The following is a 21,242-nucleotide window of genomic DNA, read 5'->3' as shown; positions in this document are numbered from 1 at the left end:
CATGTATACGAGGTAGGCACTCTGCCACTAGGCCATATCCCCAGCCCCTAGCTGGTTTATTTTTTATTTTATTTTATTTTTTTGGCCAGTCCTGGGCCTTGAACTCAGGGCCTGAGCACTGTCCCTGGCTTCTTCCCGCTCAAGGCTAGCACTCTGCCACTTGAGCCACAGCGCCGCTTCTGGCCATTTTCTGTATATGTGGTGCTGGGGAATCGAACCTAGGGCCTCGTGTATCCGAGGCAGGCACTCTTGCCACTAGGCTATATCCCCAGCCCCTAGCTGGTTTATTTTTAACTGTATCCTTGATATTATACAAGGAGTAAAGCCAGGCGCTGGTGGCTCATACCTGTAATCCTACTTATTCAGGAGACTAAGATCTGAGGATCATGGTTGAAAGCCAGCAGGAAAATCTGTGAGACTCTTATCTTCAGTTAACCACCAGAAAGCCAGAAGTGACACTGTGGTTCAAGTGGTAGAATGCTAGCCTTGAGCTGAAGCGCTCAGGGACAGCACCCAGGCCTAGAACTCAAGTCCCATGACTGACCAAAAAAAACCCCAAGGGAGCTAAAGTGAATGAATCACAATGGCTGGTCTTCCACTAAACTTCAATAGCTGCTTCCTGAAGTCATCATTATGTTTTACCATAAAAGTAAAATTATACTTCATTTAACAAATTTATTAAGCACCTATTAGGCATACTTTCTTTTTTTCCTGTCCTGGGGCTTGAACTCAGGGCCTGAGCACTGTCCCTGGCTTCTTTTTGCTCAAGGCTAGCATTCTACCACTTGAGCCATAGCGCTACTTCCAGCCTCTTCTGTTTATGTGGCGCTGAGGAATCGAACCCAGGGCTTCATGTATCTACTGCTAAGCCACATTCCCAGCACCTATTAGGCATAGTTTTAGGCTTTAAAAATAAAGTGGTGTCCTAGGTGCTGTAATCTAGATCTGAAGATCTGAGTTCAAGCCAACCCAGACAAAATCCAAGGGACTTAAATAACTAGCATAACTGTGGAAGTGGAGATATGCCTGAGGTGGTCGAATGCTAGCCTTGAACAAAAAAGCTCAGGGACATCATCCAGGGCTGGAATCTTCCCCCACCTCCCCAAAAATGGTGAACAAAAACATGTAATTCTTGTCGAGCCAACCACAGTGAGATGGAGTCATATAAACAGTGGAAATGTGTTACAGATATCATATGACCATTGTCTTTTTCTTTTTTTTTTTGCCAGTCCTGGGCCTTGGACTCAGGGCCTGAGCACTGTCCCTGGCTTCTTTTTGCTCAAGGCTAGCACTCTGCCACTTGAGCCACAGCGCCACTTCTGGCCATTTTCTGTATATGTGGTGCTGGGGAATTGAACCCAGGGCTTCATGTATATGAGGCAAGCACTCTACCACTAGGCCATATTCCCAGCCCATCTACTTTTTTCTTGGTGCTGGACCTGGGACATGAAACCAGATGCTGTCCTTGAGCTTTTTTATTCAAGTCTAACACAAACACTTGAGCCACAACTCTACTTCAGTCTTATTTCTGGTGGTTAATCTGAGGTAAGAGTTTCATGGACTTTCCTACCCAGGCTGAATTCAAATTGGCCCTTGAGCACTGTCCCTGAGCTTCTTTTTCTCAAGGCTAGCACTCTACCACTCAAGCCATAGCAACACTTCCAGCCTTTTCTGTTTATGTGGTACTGAGGAATCGAACCCAGGGTTCCATGCATGCTAGGCAAGCACTCTACCATTAAGCTACATTCCCAACCCCATCCTTTTGGTTTTTCATCATTTGAAATGAAGCATTTTCTAACTTTTCATTGATAATTGTCTGATGTTTCAGAACTTTTGCTATAATCTGGACTTAGGGGAGTATGTCTCAAATGGTATAGTACTTGCCTAGCAAGCAAGGCCCCGGAATTCAATCTCCTAATCTTTAAAAACAAAACAAACAAAAAACCAGGTATGGCTATCTTTATAATTGTCCTTGAAGTTCATGGGTATTAAGTATCTAGGATGATATCTGGAAATTCTGGAACATTTCTAGAATGGTTTCTTTACCTCTCTCAGTGCTGCGTGTGTGTGTGTGTGTGTCTTGCACTCAGAGCCCTCCCCCCCTTTTTTTTCCTGTTTGCTGTGGGGCTTGAGCTCAGGGCCTGGACGCTGTCCCTGAGCCTACCATAGTGCTCTACCACTTGAGCCACGGCACCACTTATGGTTTTGTTTTGTTTTTTGTTTTTTTTTTTGCCTGTCCTGGGCCTTGGACTCGGGGCCTGAGCACTGTCCCTGGCCTCTTCCCGCTCAAGGCCAGCACTCTGCCACCTGAGCCACAGCGCCCCTTGTGGCCGTTTTCCATATATGTGGTGCTGGGGAATCGAACCTAGAGCTTCATGTGTAGGAGGCAAGCACTCTTGCCACTAGGCTATATTCCCAGCCCCACTTATGGTTTTTGAGTGGTTAATTGGAGATAAGTATTTCACAGGGACTTTTCTGCCCAGGCTGGCTTCAAACCGTGATGATCCTCAGGTCTCAGCCTCCTGAGTAGCTAGGATTACAGATGTGAGCCCTGGGTGCCCGGCAAGCCTTGTAGTTTTTTGCTCAAGTTTGAGACTCTACCACTTGAGCCCTCACCTTCAGTCTGTTTACTGGCTAATTAGAGTTGGAGTCTCTTTGACTTTCTGCCTGAGCTGGCTAAAATACATCTAATAAGTGTCTTACCAATAGGACCTAGCTAAATACAGCATGATATAAGTAAGTATACTAGTGTAAGGCTCGCCAGAAAGGAAACCTGCCACATGGTTCACCTAGAAAGGAGTTTACTGGGGGAAGAGCAAACTGCCAGCCCACACAAGATGGAGGCATGGGGAGATGGAGGGAAGAATAGAAAAAGAGAGGAGAGATAAAGAGCAAGAGAGAAAAGGAAAGAGAGCAAGGGCTTGAGTTGAGCTAGATTATATAGGGAAAGGCAGGAGATATGACCAGGTGGATTAGATGTGATCTTAGAGAAGGGGAAGTAACTGCCTCCAGGTGTGCCAGTTACCTAGGTAATGGACCTATTTGGCGCAGACTTAAACAGGTGGGGGGCATCTGCATGGAGCCCTCCCAGGGTTAAACCTTACATTCCCGCCTTTTGATAATTATTTTTAATTTATTTTCTTTTTTGCCAGTTCTTGGCTTGGACTCAGGGCCTGAGCACTGTCCCTGGCTTCTTTTTGCTCAAGGCTAGCACTTTACCACTTGAGCCACAGCGCCACTTCTGGCCGTTTTCTGTATATGTGGTGCTGGGGAATTGAACCTAGGGCTTCATGTATAGAAGGCAAGCACACTTGCCACTAGGCCATATCCCAGCCCCCAGGCCTTTTGATAATTATGAAAAAGAACATAGACTCTCTCTGGTTACTTCCTGCTGGCAAGGGGTGTCGACATTAGAGGTAAAAGGCAGAAATGTGTCTTCTCTAGAAGGTAAGCAGCAGCTGTCCCTTGGTGGTAGATGCCACTCTTGGAATGAAGCCTGGAAGAAGTCTCATGAGGCAGGGGCTGTAACTTATTAAGAATTGACCACCGATACTTGTCAGAGTTATTTCTCTACAACTGCCCGCTTTTTCCTTTAGCTTGTGGAGTAGATCAAACCCAGAATGGCTTGCCTTTGAGAGGGAACCTGGGGGGAGGAGCGTCCCTAGAACCCAGCCTGCATCGTACTCTTGAGGGCACAAGCCAAAAGGTTGGGCCCTGAGACTGATTTTCTAGTCTATGAGGCATTTTGACTTTATGGGATAGTCTGGTAAGGAAAAGGAGTCCAATACAGACGTAGATGGGACTTAGACAGGGGGTCTGCAAGGACATAGATGTAGAGATGTAGAGATGTATGGATGTAGAGTCAAATCTCGATTCAAGCATCCCTGAAATGAGAACAGACTGGCCAAAAAGGCAGGCATAAGGGATCCCTTTGGCGTGGCCAGACAAACAGAGGACCTGTAGATGGGAGTCAATCACCAGACGTAGAGAGGAGATGGTGTGGTGGAATGGATATCCAGCAATGGTAAAAGTGATTAGTCCAAGATGAATAGTAGTTAACAAAGAATGAAGGAAAGTTTATATGAACTGCCATGTGACAATCTTTAAAATATATCTAATAAAAAAAAAGTACAGTATTATTAGCCGGGTGCCAGTGGCTCATGCCTGTAATCCTAGCTACTCAAGAGGCTGAGATATGAGCATCGTAGTTCAAAGCCAGCTGAGCAGGAAAGTCTGTGAGACTCTTAACTCCAATTAACCACCAGAAAACCAGAAGTGGTGCTGTGGCTGAAATGGCACAGCGCTAGCCTTGAGCTGAACAGCTCATGTACAGAGCCCTGTCCCAGAGCTCAAGCCCCACAACTGACCAAAAATAAAAAGTACAGTATTTATAATACACTATCTTTGTTTTGTTTTGTTTTTTGCCAGTCCTGGGGCTTGAACTCAGGACCTGAGCACTGTCTCTGGCTTCTTTTGGCTCAAGGCTAGCACTCTGCCACTTGAGCCACAGTGCACTTCCGGCTTTTTCTGTGGATGTGGTGCTGAGGAATTGAACCCAGGGCTTCATGTATAGGTGGCAAGCACTTTACTACTAGGCCATATTCCCAGCCCCATTCAATACACTATCTTTGGAGGGAAATAGATACAATTATTTGTCCATTCTTACAAATTTAGTATTTAATCTGTATTATATGGTGCTTGTTGTACATACACTACCCCTGGCAAACATGTATAAGAAACTGCTAAAAGAGTTTATATTTGGATGGTAGACCTCAGAGCTAACAGGCTTTTTTACATGTTACATTTGTCATCACTTACATATATTTATTCAAAAATACATAGGTATATACATGGGGGGGGAAGCGAAAATACAAACAAAGGCAAAAAATAAATCTGAACTAGGGAGCTTAAGAGGAAATACAATTTCCCACTGGATTTTAGAGACTCTGTGACTAACTTTTGTATATTCTAGAATAACTCTCATACCTTTATAGGCATCTAAATGTCTTGGTTAAGGAAATGTTGCTACCTGGTTTAGATCCCATACCCTGAATTATCTTTTAATAATGAGCCTCGGATATGTTTCTTATTTTGTGGCATCTTTTTCATATCTGATATCACTGTTGCTCCATACATAGGGTAATTGAAGTAATTGTTATTTAAAAATACCAGTTGTGCATCTGTGATTTTTGTGCTAAGTAGTGTTTCTGGGGCTGGGAGTGTATTTTAGTGGGAGAGTGCTTACCTAGCATGCATGAAGCCCTGGGTTCAATTCCTTAGCCACATAAACAGAAAAAGCCAGAAGTGGCACTGTGGCTCAAGTGGTAGAGTGCTAGCCTTGAGCAAAAAGGAGCCAAAGACAGTGCTGAAGCCCGGAGTTCAAGCCCAAGGACTGGCAAAAAGAAAAAGAAAAAAGTGTTTCTGGCTTTCTTTTTTAACTTCGTAGGAAATAGTTTATTACCATGTACTCTGATACACTTTGTTTTAGGCTCGAATGCTTATCACAGAAGAAAACCTGATGGCCATTATCATTAAGACTTTCATGGATCATTTGAAACAACGAGATGCCCAGGGCAGATTTCAGTTTGAACGATATACTGCTTTACAAGCCTTCAAGTTTAGGAGAGTGCAGAGCCTTATTCTAGACCTCAAGTAAGTTTTTGTTTAATTATCAAACTTAGAATTTGTCACACACAAATAAAGCCAACGTTCATATGTTCATTGTTCCTGCTCTCTTTATACTCAGGTATGTGTTGATTAGCAAACCAACTGAATGGTCTGATGATTTGAGGCAGAAGTTCCTAGAAGGATTTGATGCCTTTTTGGAATTACTAAAATGCATGCAGGTAAGTATAGATTGATATGTTTTTCCTCTTCTATTTTTTGCCATTTATGACACTGAGTATATGCTTTTGCCTTTGTTTTTCTTTTTAAAAATTTATTATTATATTTTCTTTATGTGGTACTGAAAAATTAAACCCAGGGCATCATGCATGGTAGACAAATACTCTACTATTAGGCCATACTCCCAGCCCCTTGTTTTACATTTAAACACATTTCTAAAGGATAAAATAGAGTGGATAGAATTTGGATCAAAAAAAACCTCTGTAATTGAAAGTCCTTAGAGTTAGAACAATTAAGATTTCAGCCTCCAGCCATGCTTTGCTTATCCCTGTTCAGTGATTCTTTTTGTTACCATTAATGTTGCTTCTTTAGAAGTTGCAAGGTTTTTCTTTGTGTTGGGGATTTGTGGAAGTTTTTAAATGTTCTTACTTGGAAGTATAAAGTTAGTTATGGTTAGCATTTTCTCCATATAGTAGGCCAGCATTCTACCACTGAACCACTCCCCGGCCTCTGATTTTGTTGTTTTTTAATGTTTCCAATGTGATACTTGTGAAATAGAAAGGAGGCCTTCTTCTGTTTAATTCTCTTTTTCTGAAATGTACCTATTGGGGTTGGAGGCTTGGCTCAGTTGGTAGTGCACCAACCAGCCAATGAGCCAAGTGTCAGGTACGAAGTTTGAGTCCTGGTCTCACAACAGCAACAACAACAAAAAAAGAAATATCCTGGTGTACAAAACAGGATCTACAAATAAAATGAATGTATATTTGGCCAATTTTAGCTGTAATAAGATAGGAGACATCTAAAAATCTGAGTAAGTGCTATGATGAACCATCTGTCTTGCTTAAGAAGAGGAATAACCAGCATTGGCCAATCCTCTCTAGAAAACATTCTAGTTCCGGAGTTAGGTGGTAGTTCATGGGTGTTTTATTATACTACTGTGTTTTTTCAGTGTTTTGAATATTTAAGGTATTCTGTAATCTCTTTTGTTTAATAGTTCTGATACACCAGACTAGTTAAGCTAGTTCTAAAAAAGTGGTACTCCTTTTATATTAATAGCTATTTATCTTTTTCTTGTTTGTTTTTTGTTGGTCTTGGGGCTTGAACTCAAGGCCTGGACACTGTCCCTGAGCTTCTTTTGCTCAAGGCTTAGCACTCTACCACTTAAGCCACAATGCCACTTCTGGCTTTTTCTGTTTATGTGGTACTGAGGAATTGAACCCAGGGCTTCATGCATGATAGGCAAACTCTACCACTAAGCCACATTCCCAGGCCTTGTTTTTTGTTTTTTCATTCAAACATTGTGGAAACTTTTAATTAATTACATATTAGGGGCTAGATATAAAAACTGTACTATAAAGTTAGGTACTGGTGGTTCATGCCTATAATTGTAGCTACTCAGGAGGCTAAGATCTGAGGATCATAGTTCAAAGCCAGCCTGGGCAAGTAAGTCCGTGAGACTCATCTCCAATTAACCACCAGAAAACTGGAAGTGGTGCTGTGACTCAAGTGGTAGAGCACTAGCCTTGATCTGAAGTGCTCAGAGACAGTGTCCAGGCCCAGAGTTCAAGCCCCACGACTGACAAAATAATAATAATAGTTTGAAGGATTACTGAAATATTGAAGTATTTAGTCTGTGAGACCCACAGGAGAGTTCTTCTAAAATAATCCATTCTGCATTTACTTGGGGTTTTTTTTGTTTTGTTTTGTGGGTTTTTTGTTTGTTTGTTTTGTTTTTTGCCAGTCCTGGGCCATGATCTCAGGGCCTGAGCACTGTCCCTGGCTTCTTTTTGCTCAAGGCTAGCACTCTACCACTAGAGCCACAGCGCCACTTCTGGCCATTTTCTATATATGTGGTGCTGGAGTATCGAACCTAGGGCTTCATGTATAAGAGGCAAGCACTCTTGCCACTAGGCAATATTCCCAGCCCATTGTTTTTTGTTTTGTTTTGTTTTGTTTTGTGTTTTTGTATTTTAGAACATGATACATAAACACATTAAAAGCTATGACTTCTCATATTGCTTGACGTTTTCCCCTAAAACTTACCTTATTCATATGTTTTTATAACTTATATATGTTTCTTCCACATTATTTCTCAGGTTCTATATAAGAGATATCTATAGTTTTTATTCATGTATAACTTTTCACTTCCTTTAAGGGAATGGATCCAATCACCCGTCAAGTAGGACAACATATTGAAATGGAGCCAGAATGGGAAGCTGCCTTTACACTGCAGATGAAACTAACACATGTCATATCAATGATGCAGGACTGGTGTGCTTTAGATGTGAGTTCGTTCTAGGGGCAGGGGACATGAGGTCAACAGAGGAACAGACAGAATCCTAAGTACAGTGTGAAGAGATCTAGGGCAAGGTTTCTTGCTTAGGTCATTGAGCAGCATTGTCTTCCCACCTATAAATTCAGTAAAAATGCAAACATTCAATAATTTTAAAACCTTAGGGCAAAACCTCGAAAAATAGAGAAGGAAATAATATACATTCTCTTTTTAATGTAAGTATATTCCATTTTCTGTAAATATTTCTAGAATTTGAGCATATAAATACAGTGGTTTATAAACTTATCCAAAGCCAGGTACCAGTAGCTCACACTGGTAATCCTAGCTATGCTGGGCTGAAGTCTGAAGATCAAGATTTGAAGCCAGGGGCTGGGGATATAGCCTAGTGGCAAGAGTGCCTGCCTCGGATACACGAGGCCCTAGGTTCGATTCCCCAGCACCACATATACAGAAAACGGCCAGAAGCGGCGCTGTGGCTCAAGTGGCAGAGTGCTAGCCTTGAGCGGGAAGAAGCCAGGGACAGTGCTCAGGCCCTGAGTCCAAGGCCCAGGACTGGCCAAAAAAAAAAAAAAAAAGATTTGAAGCCAGCCTGGGCAGAAAAAGTCTCCAATTAACCACTAAAAAAAAAAAGAAAGAAAAAGCCAAAAGTAGAGCTGTGGCTCAAGTGGTATAGTGCTAGCTTTGAGCAAAAGACAAGAAGCACAAGTATAGCACCCAAGTCACTGAATTCAAGCCCCAGGACTGGCATGAAAAAATAAAAATAAATAAATAAATAGCTGATTCGGAGGGCAAGTACCTCATTCCTTAAGATGAGAAGGCCTGTGGTTGTTCTGTGAATTGAGAAGTCTTGGAACAGAGTGAAGGCAGAGAGGAGAGGAATGCCTGGCTTCGCAGGGCCTTCATGGCCTGGAAAGAAGTTGGGATTGTATTCTAATTAAGCCGGGACACCATTGGACTCTGCCTATCAGGAGAGTGATATACCCTATGTGTCTTATTTGTTTTTGCCAGTCTTGGGGCTTGAACTCAGGGCCTGAGCACTGGGCTTCATGCTTGTTAGGCAAGCACTCTACCACCAAGCCATATTCCCAGCCCCTACTGTGTGTTTTTTTTTTGTTGTTGTTGTTTTGTTTTGTTTTTTGGCCAGTCCTGGGCCTTGGACTGAGAGCCTGAGCACTGTCCCTGGCTTCTTTTTGCTCAAGGCTAGCACTCTGCCACTTGAGCCATAGTGCCACTTCTGGCCATTTTCTGTATATGTGGTGCTGGGGAATCCAACCAAGGGCTTCATATATACAAGGCAAGCACTCTTGCCACTAGGCCATATCCCCAGCCCTATGTATGTTTTTTAACAGGGAATTTAGTAAAGAGATGTTGGCATTACAGTGCAGTTACTGAAGAGAGAAGAAAGTGGCTAACTTTGAGGGAAATTTTGAAAAGTAGTTGTCAGCTTGGTAATATTCAACATTGTGGAATGCAATAAAGGAGTATTGAATAACTTAGATTTCCACAGCTTTATTGTTAAGAAGTGACATTCACTAGCGGGAGATACTTAATAGGAGAAGGACCAGATTTGGGAGGGGAGGATTACCTTTGCTTTTGCCCTGGTAATTGAAGGTTCTTATCAAGTTGGAGGTGCTTATTAAATGTTGTAGTAACACAATCATGAGTAACTTACACAAAACGTTCTTTTTTTCTTTTTAAAGGAAAAAGTATTAATTGAAGCTTACAAGAAATGCCTTGCTGTATTGATGCAGTGTCATGGTGGTTTCACTGATGGTGAACAGCCAATCACACTGAATATTTGTGGACATTCAGTAGAAACTATCAGATACTGTGTTTCCCAAGAAAAAGTTAGCATTCACCTCCCAGTTTCTCGCTTACTTGCAGGTAAAACATTTCCCCTAAATTTATCTTAGAGATCGTTTTTTATGGTGGCTAATATTTGTGAATAGTTACTACATGCCAGCCATTCTTGGGTTGGCTCTACCAGGCTGGAGGACTGAGGTGTAGAGAGTACTTAGTGTCACATGGCAAGAAAAAAATCAGTTGAAGCTGGGCACTGGTGGCTCATGCCTATAATCCTATTTGTTCAGGAGGCTGAGATCTGAATATCATGGTTCAAAGTCAGCCTGGACAGGAAAGGCTCAGAATATTAACTCCAATTAACTACCAAAAAACCATAAGTGGAAAAATGCTTGCTGACAGAACCTAGACCCTGAGTTCAAGCCTCATGACTGACCAAAGGAAAAAGAAAAATGCAAACATTTGGAGGCCACATGACAACAGCTGCCTTATTTATAACCATTTTATTTTATTTGCCATTCTGGAGCTTGAACTCTGGGTCTGGCACTGTCCTTTGGCTCCTTTTGCTCATGTCTAGCACTCTACCACTTTGAGCCACAGTTGCACTTGCAGTTTTTTCTGTGATTAATTGGAAATAAAAATCTCACGGACTTCCCTGCTCGGGGTGGCTTCAAACTGCGAATCTCAGATCTCACCCTCTTGAGTAGCTAGTATTACAGGCGTGAGCTATTGGCGCCTGGCATTAACAATTTTAATATTATGCCTCTTCTCACTTAACTACAGGTACCATGCTTTATTGTTAAATTCATTTCAAAGTCTGGTTTATTACAAGTCAAACTAACCTAACAGTATTGTACTCTTAACTTGACTTACAGGATTGTAACATCTTTATAGTGTTAGTGATAATCTGTCGCTTAAGTGATCACAAATAAATTGGAGCCACCCAAGTTTTCCCTCCTTCTAAGCTGTCTTACTGGTTTGTTAGTTACCTTTTAAGTAGAAAGTTAATTCTGAGATCAAGATCGGAGCAGACCATGAATCTAGGGCTAGTGTCTGGGTACAGTGCCCAGGAAGGTCTCTTACCTCCACATGTTAAATGGAAACAGACTCAAAACTGTTTTGATTGCTACAGAGCTACATTGCCATGTTTATGTGGCTTCCATTTTTACTCCTGAATGTGTCACCACTATGTGTTAGGATTTGTGATTAAGACCTATTTAAAATGTCCCTTCCATACCGACTCATTAGAATAACCACTGAAAATCTTTATTGGTAGATATAGTTTATTTGATATCTATTTGTCACCTCAAAGGTCTCAAAGATAAAAATAAAGTTGAGCCACATGCTGGAGGCTCACGCCTATATAATCCTAGCTACGCAGGAGGCTGAGATCTGAGGGTCATGGTTCAAAGCCATCCTGGGCAAAAAAAGTCTGTGAGGCTCTTACCTCCAATTAACCACCAGAATACCAGAATTAGAACTGTGGCTCAAAGTGGTAGAGCAGTAGCCTTGAGCACAAAAGCTTAGGGACAGAGCCTAGGCCCTGAGTTCAAGTTCTATAACCAACAAAAAAATAGTTGAGTATTTGAGTGAAAATTAATTTATACTGTTTGTTCTTCTATCAGGTTTGCATGTATTATTAAGCAAGAGTGAAGTGGCATATAAATTTCCAGAGCTGCTACCTCTAGTAAGTATTTCTGGCTATTAAAAGTTAATACCTGGGGCTGGGGATTTGGCCTAGTGGCAAGAGTGCTTGCCTCGTATACATGAGGCCCTAGGTTCGATTCCCCAGCACCACATATACAGAAAATGGCCAGAAGTGGCGCTGTGGCTCAAGTGGCAGAGTGCTAGCCTTGAGCAAGAAGAAGCCAGGGACAGTGCTCGGACCCTGAGTCCAAGCCCCAGGACTGGCCCCCCCCCCCAAAAAAAAAAGTTAATACCTGCCAGGTGTCAGTGCCTCACACCTGTAATCCTAGCTACTCAGGAGATCCTACTGAGATCTGAGTATCATGGTTCAGAGCCAGCTGGGACAGGAACGTCTGTGAGAATCTTACCTCTAACTACCTACCAAAAAGCCAGAAATGGTGCTCAAGTGGCAGTGTTGGCCTTGAGCAAAATAAGCCCAGAAACAGCACCAAGAGCCCTGAGTTCAAGCCCCAGGACCAAAAAAAATAAAAATTAAAATTAAAACCTATTTATTATGCTCCTTGTATGTATGAACTTGGCCTCATACTTAAAAGTTGGTTTTTTTTAGTTAAATTTCAGATAGGGTCTTAATTTTGCCTTAGCAGGCCTTCACTGGGATCTTTTGATTCAGTTCTACTGAATAGCTGGGATTACAGTAACACATCACCATGCCCAGCTTTCTTTTGTTGATATGTGTCTCCCTATCTTTTTTCCTACCCTCAAATTACCATCCTCCCAACTTCCACCTCAGGAGTAGCCGAAATTATAAGCTGGAGCCACCATGTCTGGCTGTTACAAAAATCAGATTGAAACAAATTTTAGTCTGGGTTCTCCACAAATACAGAACCAGACTTCATGTGGCTGTTACAGTGCACAGGCAGTGATGGAGGCCAAACTCCTCCTTCACCAGGAAATTGTTTCAGGGCTTCTAGCTGTTCTCTTTATGGAGGAGAAATCATCTTACTTAGATATTTCTCACATGTAAGAAACACCTTCACAGCAATATTAAATGGGTGCCATAGCTGGACCAAGTTAACATAGCATTAACTGTCATCCAAGTAGATCTATAAATAATCTTAACCTGTATTTTATAGAAGCTTTTCTCTGTGAACAAACTTTCCTAAGGGGTTGATTTGTGTGTGTGTGTGGTTTTTTTTTAATGTGCAGAGTGAACTGAGTCCGCCCATGTTGATAGAACACCCTCTTAGATGTCTTGTTTTATGTGCTCAAGTACATGCTGGAATGTGGAGAAGAAATGGCTTCTCTCTAGTAAATCAGGTATGTTTTTAAGTCTTATAGATGGTATCCAATCTACCCACTAGCTTCCATGTAGGTTGTAGTAGACTCAGTCAATGAAAGTAGAGCATCTGTATTAAAATCACTCATAAAGACAGATATAAAGATAAACAAAAAGGTTTCTTAGGACTTTCATGGTTTATTAAGAAATATTCAAAAGTATATATATGAGTGTATTATATATCAATATCTATATTTAATAAATATGATAGAACATGAATCAAACTAAAGGACTACTTAGGAAAAGGAAAGGAAAGAGGAGAAGAAAAAAAGAAAAGGATGAATAACTTTGTAATACATTGCAAGTATATATGAGGGGCACCATAGAGAAACTCAGGAGACTGAGATCTGAGGATCAAAGCCAGCCCAGCAGGAGAATCTGTGAGACTTTTATCTCCAATAAACTAATCAGAAAAGGTTGGAAGTGGTATTGTGGCTAAAGTGGTAGTGTGTTAGCCTTGAGCAAAAGAAGCTCAAGGACAATGCTCAGGCCCTGAGTTAAGATTGGGGAACAAAAAAAAAAAAAAGGTAAAAATTCCTTTTAGTATAACTCTAAATTGAGGTTCTAATTTTTAAACCTTATCAAAGTTTAATATGGATTTTTCCCCCATTCTTGGAAGCTCTAAGTTTCCCTAAAGTAACAGACCAAGGGGCTGCAAAATGTGAACCCTGGTGACCACTGACGGGATGCCTAGTTAGTGTGTACTGAGGTGATATTGGCAGTTCAGGAGACGACATATGTATGCACACTTCTTCCTGTGCAAACCCATGGAGAGGAGAGAACTGCAGCTATAACAGCCTATTGACCAGTGTCATTCTTTTTTTTTCCTCCCCTTCTAGATTTATTATTACCATAATGTGAAATGCAGACGTGAGATGTTTGACAAAGATATAGTAATGCTTCAGGTAATGAATTAAAAGCATTAACTTAATGCTACACCAATGGCTCTTGCCTGTAATTCTGGCTACTCAGGAGACTGAGATGTGAGGATTAAGGTTTGAAGCCAGTCTGGGCAGGAAAGGGCAGGAAAGTCCATGAGACTCTTATTTCCAATAAAGCTGTTCAGCAAAAGCCAGAAGTGGTGCTGTAGCTCAAGTGGTAGAGCGCTAGCCTTGAGCACTAAGAGGCTCAGGGGCAGCACTCAGGCCCAGAGTTCAAGCCCCAAATGGCAAAAAAAAAAAAAAAAAAAAAAAGACAAATCATTAACTTAGATTGTGGTGAGTCGTGTTTTTTTCTACCTGCGCTAACTACTAAAGCTTCCATACATACATGGCTGAGTGTCTCTGAAACACTAGATTTCCTCACATGTCACAGGTTAAACATGTTGAAAATAATTAGTCTTCTTCTATACCTTCTTCCTGTCCTAGGTTCCCTACCTGCTTTAATGAATTGTTCTACACGTGACCCACTTGCTAAAGTAAAAAACCGAGAGCTACCCTCTTATCATTGATTCTCCACTGGTTATTTAATTTTAAATCTCTTAAGTTAATTTTAAGGTCTATGATGCTTAACTATGTTGAAGTTTCCTGTTTGCCAGCCCCCTTTTAAGACTGAAACTATACATTTATTTCTTTTGTTCCCTAGATTCCCCCCTTGCCCCTATTCTATTCACCTAGCTATATTACTTCCCATTGTCTCTTAGTATTTAGTTTGATATTGTTTTATTCACAGATCCTTCTGTGACATGTTAGAACTTGGCCTCGTAACCCTTTTGTGAGGCACTGTTGGAGCCCTGGGTGTTCTCCCATGGCACCTACAACCTTGAATTATTTACTTTTCATCCCTGGAACTGTGATGATTGTGCCTTGTTCCTTTATTTTGTCACTTGGCTGATGTAAATACTTTTTAAAATAAAAAATGCAAATTATATATAAATATAATTTTTTAAATCTTAGTTTCTTAGTTCAAGACCAAACCAGGAATAAAAGTTCATGATACTCTATCTCCAAAATAGCGAGCAAAATCTGGGCTAGAGGTATGGCCCAAGTGGTAGAATCCTAGTTGAGCTAGCAAGCCAAGCAAACACTAGGCCAAATTCAACCCTGGTACCAGCAGAAAAAACTATAGTGCTTACTGCAAAATAAAAGAGGTCTTAATAGTGATTTAATATGATACATATTTTTAAAATACTAAAGGTTTAAATCGACATCTCTCTTGGTCTGTACAGTGATCACCAGGCAGTTGAGTCCTGACAATAAAACTTTGGAACCAAATTCACAAGAGTAAATTATTTCAAAGTATTAAAAGGAAAGGTTTGGAGAAAGTCTCTTGTTATTCTCATGTGTGGATTTGGGTTTTGGAAAGTTTTTTGCCTTCTGTTTTGTTTTACCAGCCTCAACTTTTGTCAACTACAAGTAGGGATTGGACTAAATATGTTTCCATCTTAGCGGGGGTGGGAGGAGTGTGACCAAAGAAACGTTTCATTTGTGTAGAATAATTGTTCAGTGTCCCCTTTGACCTTCCTCTTTTTCTTTATCTGAAACAAACAAAAAAAGACAGGTGTCTCCATGATGGATCCCAACCATTTCTTGATGGTTGTGCTCAGCCGCTTTGAACTTTACCACATCTTCAGTACTCCAGAGCGTGGGAAAAGGTTCAGTGCTGAGGTCGCCCATAAGGTAAGCACCTGTGTCCTGAGACTGCAGCCCATCACCAAAGAAGCACCAGGCATTCTGGGTGTGCATTTGAGTCATCTGGAAGGAGGGGGCATGTATATTCTCATTGCTAACATTGTCTCTCCCCACTTGCAGGATGTTACTCAGCAGAACAATACTCTAATAGAGGAAATGCTCTACCTCATTATAATACTTGTTGGTAAGTTGAGATTACATTGCATTTGGGGGTAGCAAATATTTAGAATTTTTGAAACACATTTCTTGTGAGAGGAACACTCAGTTTTAGGAGAAGGAAAATGGAACATATTTTCTTCTCCTTGGGTTTGTGTAATGTTGAGAATGACAACACTGGTGCTTTGGAAAGAGCAATGGGCACAGCTGCCGAAGCAGAACAATTACCTGGAAGACTGGGAAAAGGGAAGAGGGGGAACAGAATTATGCAAGCAAGGGGATAGTGGATAACACATGTAGGAGCAATTTTCTGCCCCTTTAGATCTTAACTTTCTCTCCAAGGTTTTGTGATGCCAAAGTAGCTTCTTGGCTCCAGATGTGATCTGAGTTAATGGAGACCTAAGCCAGAGTCCTGGGTTTCATTTCTTGCCACTTGTATTTTCAGCCATTCCTTTGTCTCCTTGCTTCCCATTCTTTTATCCCTCACCCTCTGTTCCTCTTTCCCTGCTGTTTCAGCCCCTCTGTAGTGCATAGAACAGAGATTCCTAGTTACTGAGAGGAGGTGACATGAATGAGGCTCTCAGAAGGTGATAGCTTGTTTATTGCTAGATAGAAGGGGATGGAGTGGAAGCAGTCTGGACTATATTTTTGTTCCCACCATTCCAAAAGTTCCAGCAGAGTTGCCACTAAGCACTTTACACTTGCCAAGGAGCCTGCCCCCCTGAGACTTAGAAATACTCTAGAAATTGCTCTCTTCCTGGTTTGTTGCCAAGCCAGTTTTTTTTTTCTTATGGCAGATATGTAAACAGAGGAATATATTGTATTGCTTGAACTAGAGGTATATGCCACACAGCTATACTGATTATGTACAGTGTCCTGTTCTTTATTTTCTTTTTTGGGGGGACAGAGGTTACGAGGGTTTGAACCCAGGGCCTTGCACTTGGTATACAGGGCTCTACCACTTGAGACACACCCCTAACCTATACTTTAATTTTTGACAGGAGAAAGATTTAGTCCTGGGGTTGGACAAGTAAATGCTACAGATGAAATTAAGAGGGAAATTATTCATCAGTTGAGCATCAAGCCAATGGCTCATAGTGAATTGGTGAAATCTTTACCTGAAGATGTAAGTACCTACATGATTTTTAAAGAAAATTATAGTAAGGGTTCCTTATTAGTGTACTGTGTAAAGATATAATTTTTTATGCTGTTCCACAGTTGTAAAATCTATAGTTCTAAGATGGCTATAACCTCATTTGTTCCTATAAAAAATAATTAGAAAAAGAGAAACCTAAAGGAATAAAAGTGGAAAGCAGGTAGGAGTAGAATCTTCTACAGTAAAGCCTTGAAAGAGATGAGGACACTGGGAACAAAGGAAACCTGGACCTTAGAACTGAATATCTGTGTCCACTAGAGAGACTAACGGGATTTTAGTTCCAAGATACATTGCCTACAGAAGCTTCAGACCCTAACATCGGGGAAGGAATGAGAACTCCCCTCAACCTGCTCTGACTGGCCTGAATCATGTTTTCTAAAGCTTTTCCTAGCTAGGTATCCAAAAATCTCCTTAAAAATGAACACTGACTGTGGCACCAGTGGCTCATGCCTATAATCCTAACTACTCAGGAGGCTGAAATCTGAGGATCACAGTTCAAAGCCAGCCCAGGCAGGAAAGTCTGTGAGACTCTTATCTTCAATTAACCACCAGAAAACCAGAGGTAGCACTCTGGCTCAAGAGATAGAGTGCTAGCCTTGAGCAAAAAGAAGCTAGGGATAATGCCCAGGCCCTGAGTCCCAAGCCCCAGTCCTTGCAAAAAAATAAATAAAAAAGAAGCTCTTACTGACATTCCATGTGGTAGTGACTTTTTTTAAAGTATTGATTGGGATGAATGTTGGCTTACCAAATCAGTCTCCAGCTGGGTACTAATGATTATGCTTACTGTGGAGCCCTCATCCTAGGAAGTGGATAGTAACCAATGTGTCTGCAGAGTGGCTATTAGCGTTGTCAGGGTGGTATACCATGTGCCAGCTAGCACTTCCTGTTGTTAACTCGAGCTCATTTCTACTCTAGGAGAACAAGGAAACTGGTATGGAGAGTGTAATTGAAGCAGTTGCCCATTTCAGGTGAGTTGGCTTCCTGTTACTTGTAGTTTTGTGGTATTTTAATAGTTGTTTTTTCTGAGAGTGCTTTTTTTTCACTTGTTTTTATTTCTTTTGATGAGGTGAGAACAAATATGGTGCTTTCACTGGCATTTTCAACTTAGAATTCTAAACTAGGCTTCTCATTGACATGTTTAGTCTTATGATCTAGCCCTTCATTTTGCCACATAAAGTTGCATTATGAGGGGTATCATAGCATTCACAGTAGGTGTTCATACTTCATGGTTTCAAATTAAAGTAATTTAAAGCAGTGCTTTAAGTAAATATATTAAAGTTGCTTTGTTTGGGACCAGGCATGGTGGCACACATCTATAATCTAAGCTAGATATAGGAGGACCAGGGTTTGAGGCCAGCTCGGGCAAAATTAGCAAGACCCTTTTTCAACAAGTGATCCAGATGTGATGGTATATGTCTGTAATCCTGGGGTTCACAGAAAGCTTTGTGGGAGGTAGAGGTAGGAGGATCACAGTCTGAGGCCAGCCCCAAGTAAAAATCATAAGAGCCTATTTGAAAAGTGAACTAAAGCAAAAAGGGCTAGAGGCATGGTGAAAGAGCACCTGCCCCGCAGTGGCAAAGCCAAATTCAAACCCCCGTACCACCAGAAAAACAATTGTGTCCACTTGAATGAGACAACCTAAGTGTGAGATGGCCTCTGACTGCTGCCTTCATATTCTGTTTCCCCCAACCAGTAAGCTAGTTTATCCCCTTAAAGTTGTTAAAGCAGTTTCTTAATCCTGCTTTTTGCTTGCTCCCATCCAACTACAGTGTCTTTACTTTTATTGATTATAAAGATAGTACATGCAAAATAACTAATAAAGAAATAAGGAAGGAAGGAAGGAAGGAAAGAAAGATGGTACATGCTTTTAGAGAAAAAGCAGAAAGGTAGGAAGAAAAAAGTCTCACCATAACCCAACCACTCAGGTGAGTTCTACTACATTTAGATAATTATTATTCTAAATTATTTCTGTAGCATATTTATACATGTATAAGTGGGTAGGAAGTTACATACTTTTAACAAAAAATGGGGTTATTTATATTTATTTTCCCTCTCTGGATTTTTATCCCCATTTTTGTGGGGCTAGAGATAAAAACCCAGGTCCTTGTGTACACTAAGCAAGCACTTTACCAGTGAGCTCCACCCAGTATTTGTGGCCTTGGGGGTGCTGAGTTTGTTGGACTTGTCTATCTGCATGGTTTGACTTCACTCTCTTTATAGTCATGTACTTTAATAGATTTAACCTCTTCACTGTTGATGGCTACTGCACTTTCAAATTTTCCCCATAATCAACAACAATTGAATACCACTGTGCTTATGTTGGTATGAAAATGCTTACATTGGTATGAAATTGCTTCTTTGGGAACTTGCTAGGTCAAAAAGAAAGCATATGTTAGGATTGATTTGTATATTGAAACTGACGTCCATTTACCCTTCTAAAAAATATAAGGACCTCTGCTACTTTGCCAGCGCTTTAATATGGATACTTCTTTTATTTTTTTTTTGATGGGGAGATGATTGGTGTGGTAATTAAACTCAGTGCCTTATTATGAGCTCTACCACTGAGCTATTCCTATCCAGCTTTGTATGCTGAGTGGCAAGAAAATGTTATATTAGTCTATTTGAATGAGTCTACCTACCATTGGGGTTGAACATCTTGTTATATGCTTGTGGACATTGGTCAGTACAGCTGTTTGTACTGTCTTATGCTTCATAGCTCTGTGTGTGTGCACACTGATCCTGGGGCTTGAACTCAGGGCCTGGGTGCTGTTCCTGAGCTTTTTTGCTCAAGGCTAGCACCCTACTACTTGAGCCACAACTCCACTTCTGACTTTTTTGATGGCTAATCAGAGTTACAGAGTCTCATAGACTCTGCTGCCTGGGCTAGCTTTGAACTGTGATCCTGAGAGCTCAGCTTCCTGAGAAGCTAGGATTACAGGCGTGAGCCACTGGCACCCAGCTCTCCATAGCACTTTTATGTGTTAGACATCTCTGGTCCTTCCTGCTAAGCTGAAGAAACACACTTGCTGCTTGACTTTGTGGTGTTTTTTGAATAACTGACAAAATGTTTCAAAGTATCTAGAATGTTTTAGAATATTTTTCTATATTATTCAGTTTGTGTATACTGTATACAGTTTTGTTTCTGCCTTTTCTACATAATAAAACTTACTACAAACATCTTTGAGTCTCAAAATAGAGAAATGAACATCATTTGTAATGGGGGTTTTGATGTTTGGAGATGTAATTTATGTAGCCTATTAGGCTTTTAATTGTTATCCATTCCATTCATTTAGGTAGAATAAACTCAAACTGGACATGCAAAATAAGAAAGGTTCACAGAAATTTTTAGATTTGTAATGCCAAATTATCCACAGAAAATAGTTTCAGTGGTTGGTGGCATGGCACTAGCCAGTGAGTGAAAGAGACATGAACTGAGTTCAAGTCCTGGTCTTGGACCTAAAGAAAAGAAAAGGAAGAGAAAATAGTTTCAACTTAACATCTACCAGTAGTATATGAGAGCAACTTTTGCTGTTCTAACATCTAAGATTCTCATGAATTAGTGTATGACTTTAATCATAAAGGCCTTTTTTTTCTTAGAAAACCTGGATTAACAGGACGAGGCATGTATGAGCTGAAACCAGAGTGTGCCAGAGAGTTCAACTTGTATTTCTATCACTTTTCAAGGGCAGAGCAATCTAAGGTAATTGGGAAAATTAAATGCAGTGGGAGATGATTGGATTTGATTTTCCCTGAAAACTTTTACTACATTTTAGAGATTGAAAAATATTTTAGAAACATATAATACAAAAGAAAGTACAAATTATTTAGAAAACCACTGTTTAGATCCCCACACAGTTTTGTATGTACAGACATTTATGATCTATGTAATTATATATTCATTTATCTATATGCAATATATATACAATGTCTTTTAATGACAAATTTTTGACCTGTATTATAATAAGTTTTCTGTTTTTTATACATTTCAGAATTGATACTGTTTAACATACTTTTTCACAAGGATTTATGCTCTTTTGCTAATCGTTATTAGGTAGTTAAATTTTGTCTTATTGGTTTTTAAAATATATTTTCAATAAATGGTGTTAAAACTTAAACATAGAACTTTAAATTTATTTAGTTTTTGATGCATGTCATATAATCCAAACTTGATTTTTTGGCTTTAGTTTGTATATATTTTCCTTAATTTTTTGGTTTTAGTTGGTACATATTTTCCTTGTATTTTGTTTGTTTTGTTTTTTTGCCAGTCCTAGAGCTTGAACTCAGGGCCTGGGCACTGTTCCTGAGCTTCTTTTGCTCAAGGCTAGCACTCTACCAGTTGAGCCACAGCGCCCACTTCTGGCTTTTTCTTTCTTTTTTTTT

The 21,242-nt window shown here is 40.5% G+C and overlaps 1 protein-coding gene across 3 annotated transcripts in view; it reads left to right on the top strand.

Annotated features, from left to right (window-relative positions):
• The window catches only part of Ubr2 (ubiquitin protein ligase E3 component n-recognin 2), an 82,502-nt gene that overhangs the window by 27,122 nt on the left and 34,138 nt on the right, over nucleotides 1-21,242 (top strand). For 2 of the 3 annotated variants that reach the window (XM_048347763.1, XM_048347762.1), the window contains exons 12-23: nucleotides 5,489-5,652; nucleotides 5,747-5,846; nucleotides 8,000-8,128; nucleotides 9,838-10,021; nucleotides 11,563-11,624; nucleotides 12,791-12,901; nucleotides 13,760-13,825; nucleotides 15,416-15,538; nucleotides 15,671-15,734; nucleotides 16,708-16,832; nucleotides 17,778-17,830; nucleotides 20,460-20,562. In XM_048347763.1, the coding sequence (XP_048203720.1) occupies nucleotides 5,489-5,652; nucleotides 5,747-5,846; nucleotides 8,000-8,128; nucleotides 9,838-10,021; nucleotides 11,563-11,624; nucleotides 12,791-12,901; nucleotides 13,760-13,825; nucleotides 15,416-15,538; nucleotides 15,671-15,734; nucleotides 16,708-16,832; nucleotides 17,778-17,830; nucleotides 20,460-20,562 (1,284 nt within the window). Of the gene's footprint in view, nucleotides 1-5,488; nucleotides 5,653-5,746; nucleotides 5,847-7,999; nucleotides 8,129-9,837; nucleotides 10,022-11,562; nucleotides 11,625-12,790; nucleotides 12,902-13,759; nucleotides 13,826-15,415; nucleotides 15,539-15,670; nucleotides 15,735-16,707; nucleotides 16,833-17,777; nucleotides 17,831-20,459; nucleotides 20,563-21,242 lie in introns of those variants that run through there. The other variant, XR_007211186.1, reaches the window with a different exon arrangement.

Source organism: Perognathus longimembris, chromosome 6, assembly GCF_023159225.1.
Source record: "Perognathus longimembris pacificus isolate PPM17 chromosome 6, ASM2315922v1, whole genome shotgun sequence".
In the NCBI taxonomy this organism is placed as follows: domain Eukaryota; kingdom Metazoa; phylum Chordata; class Mammalia; order Rodentia; family Heteromyidae; genus Perognathus; species Perognathus longimembris.
This window is presented reverse-complemented; position numbering and strand designations above follow the sequence as displayed.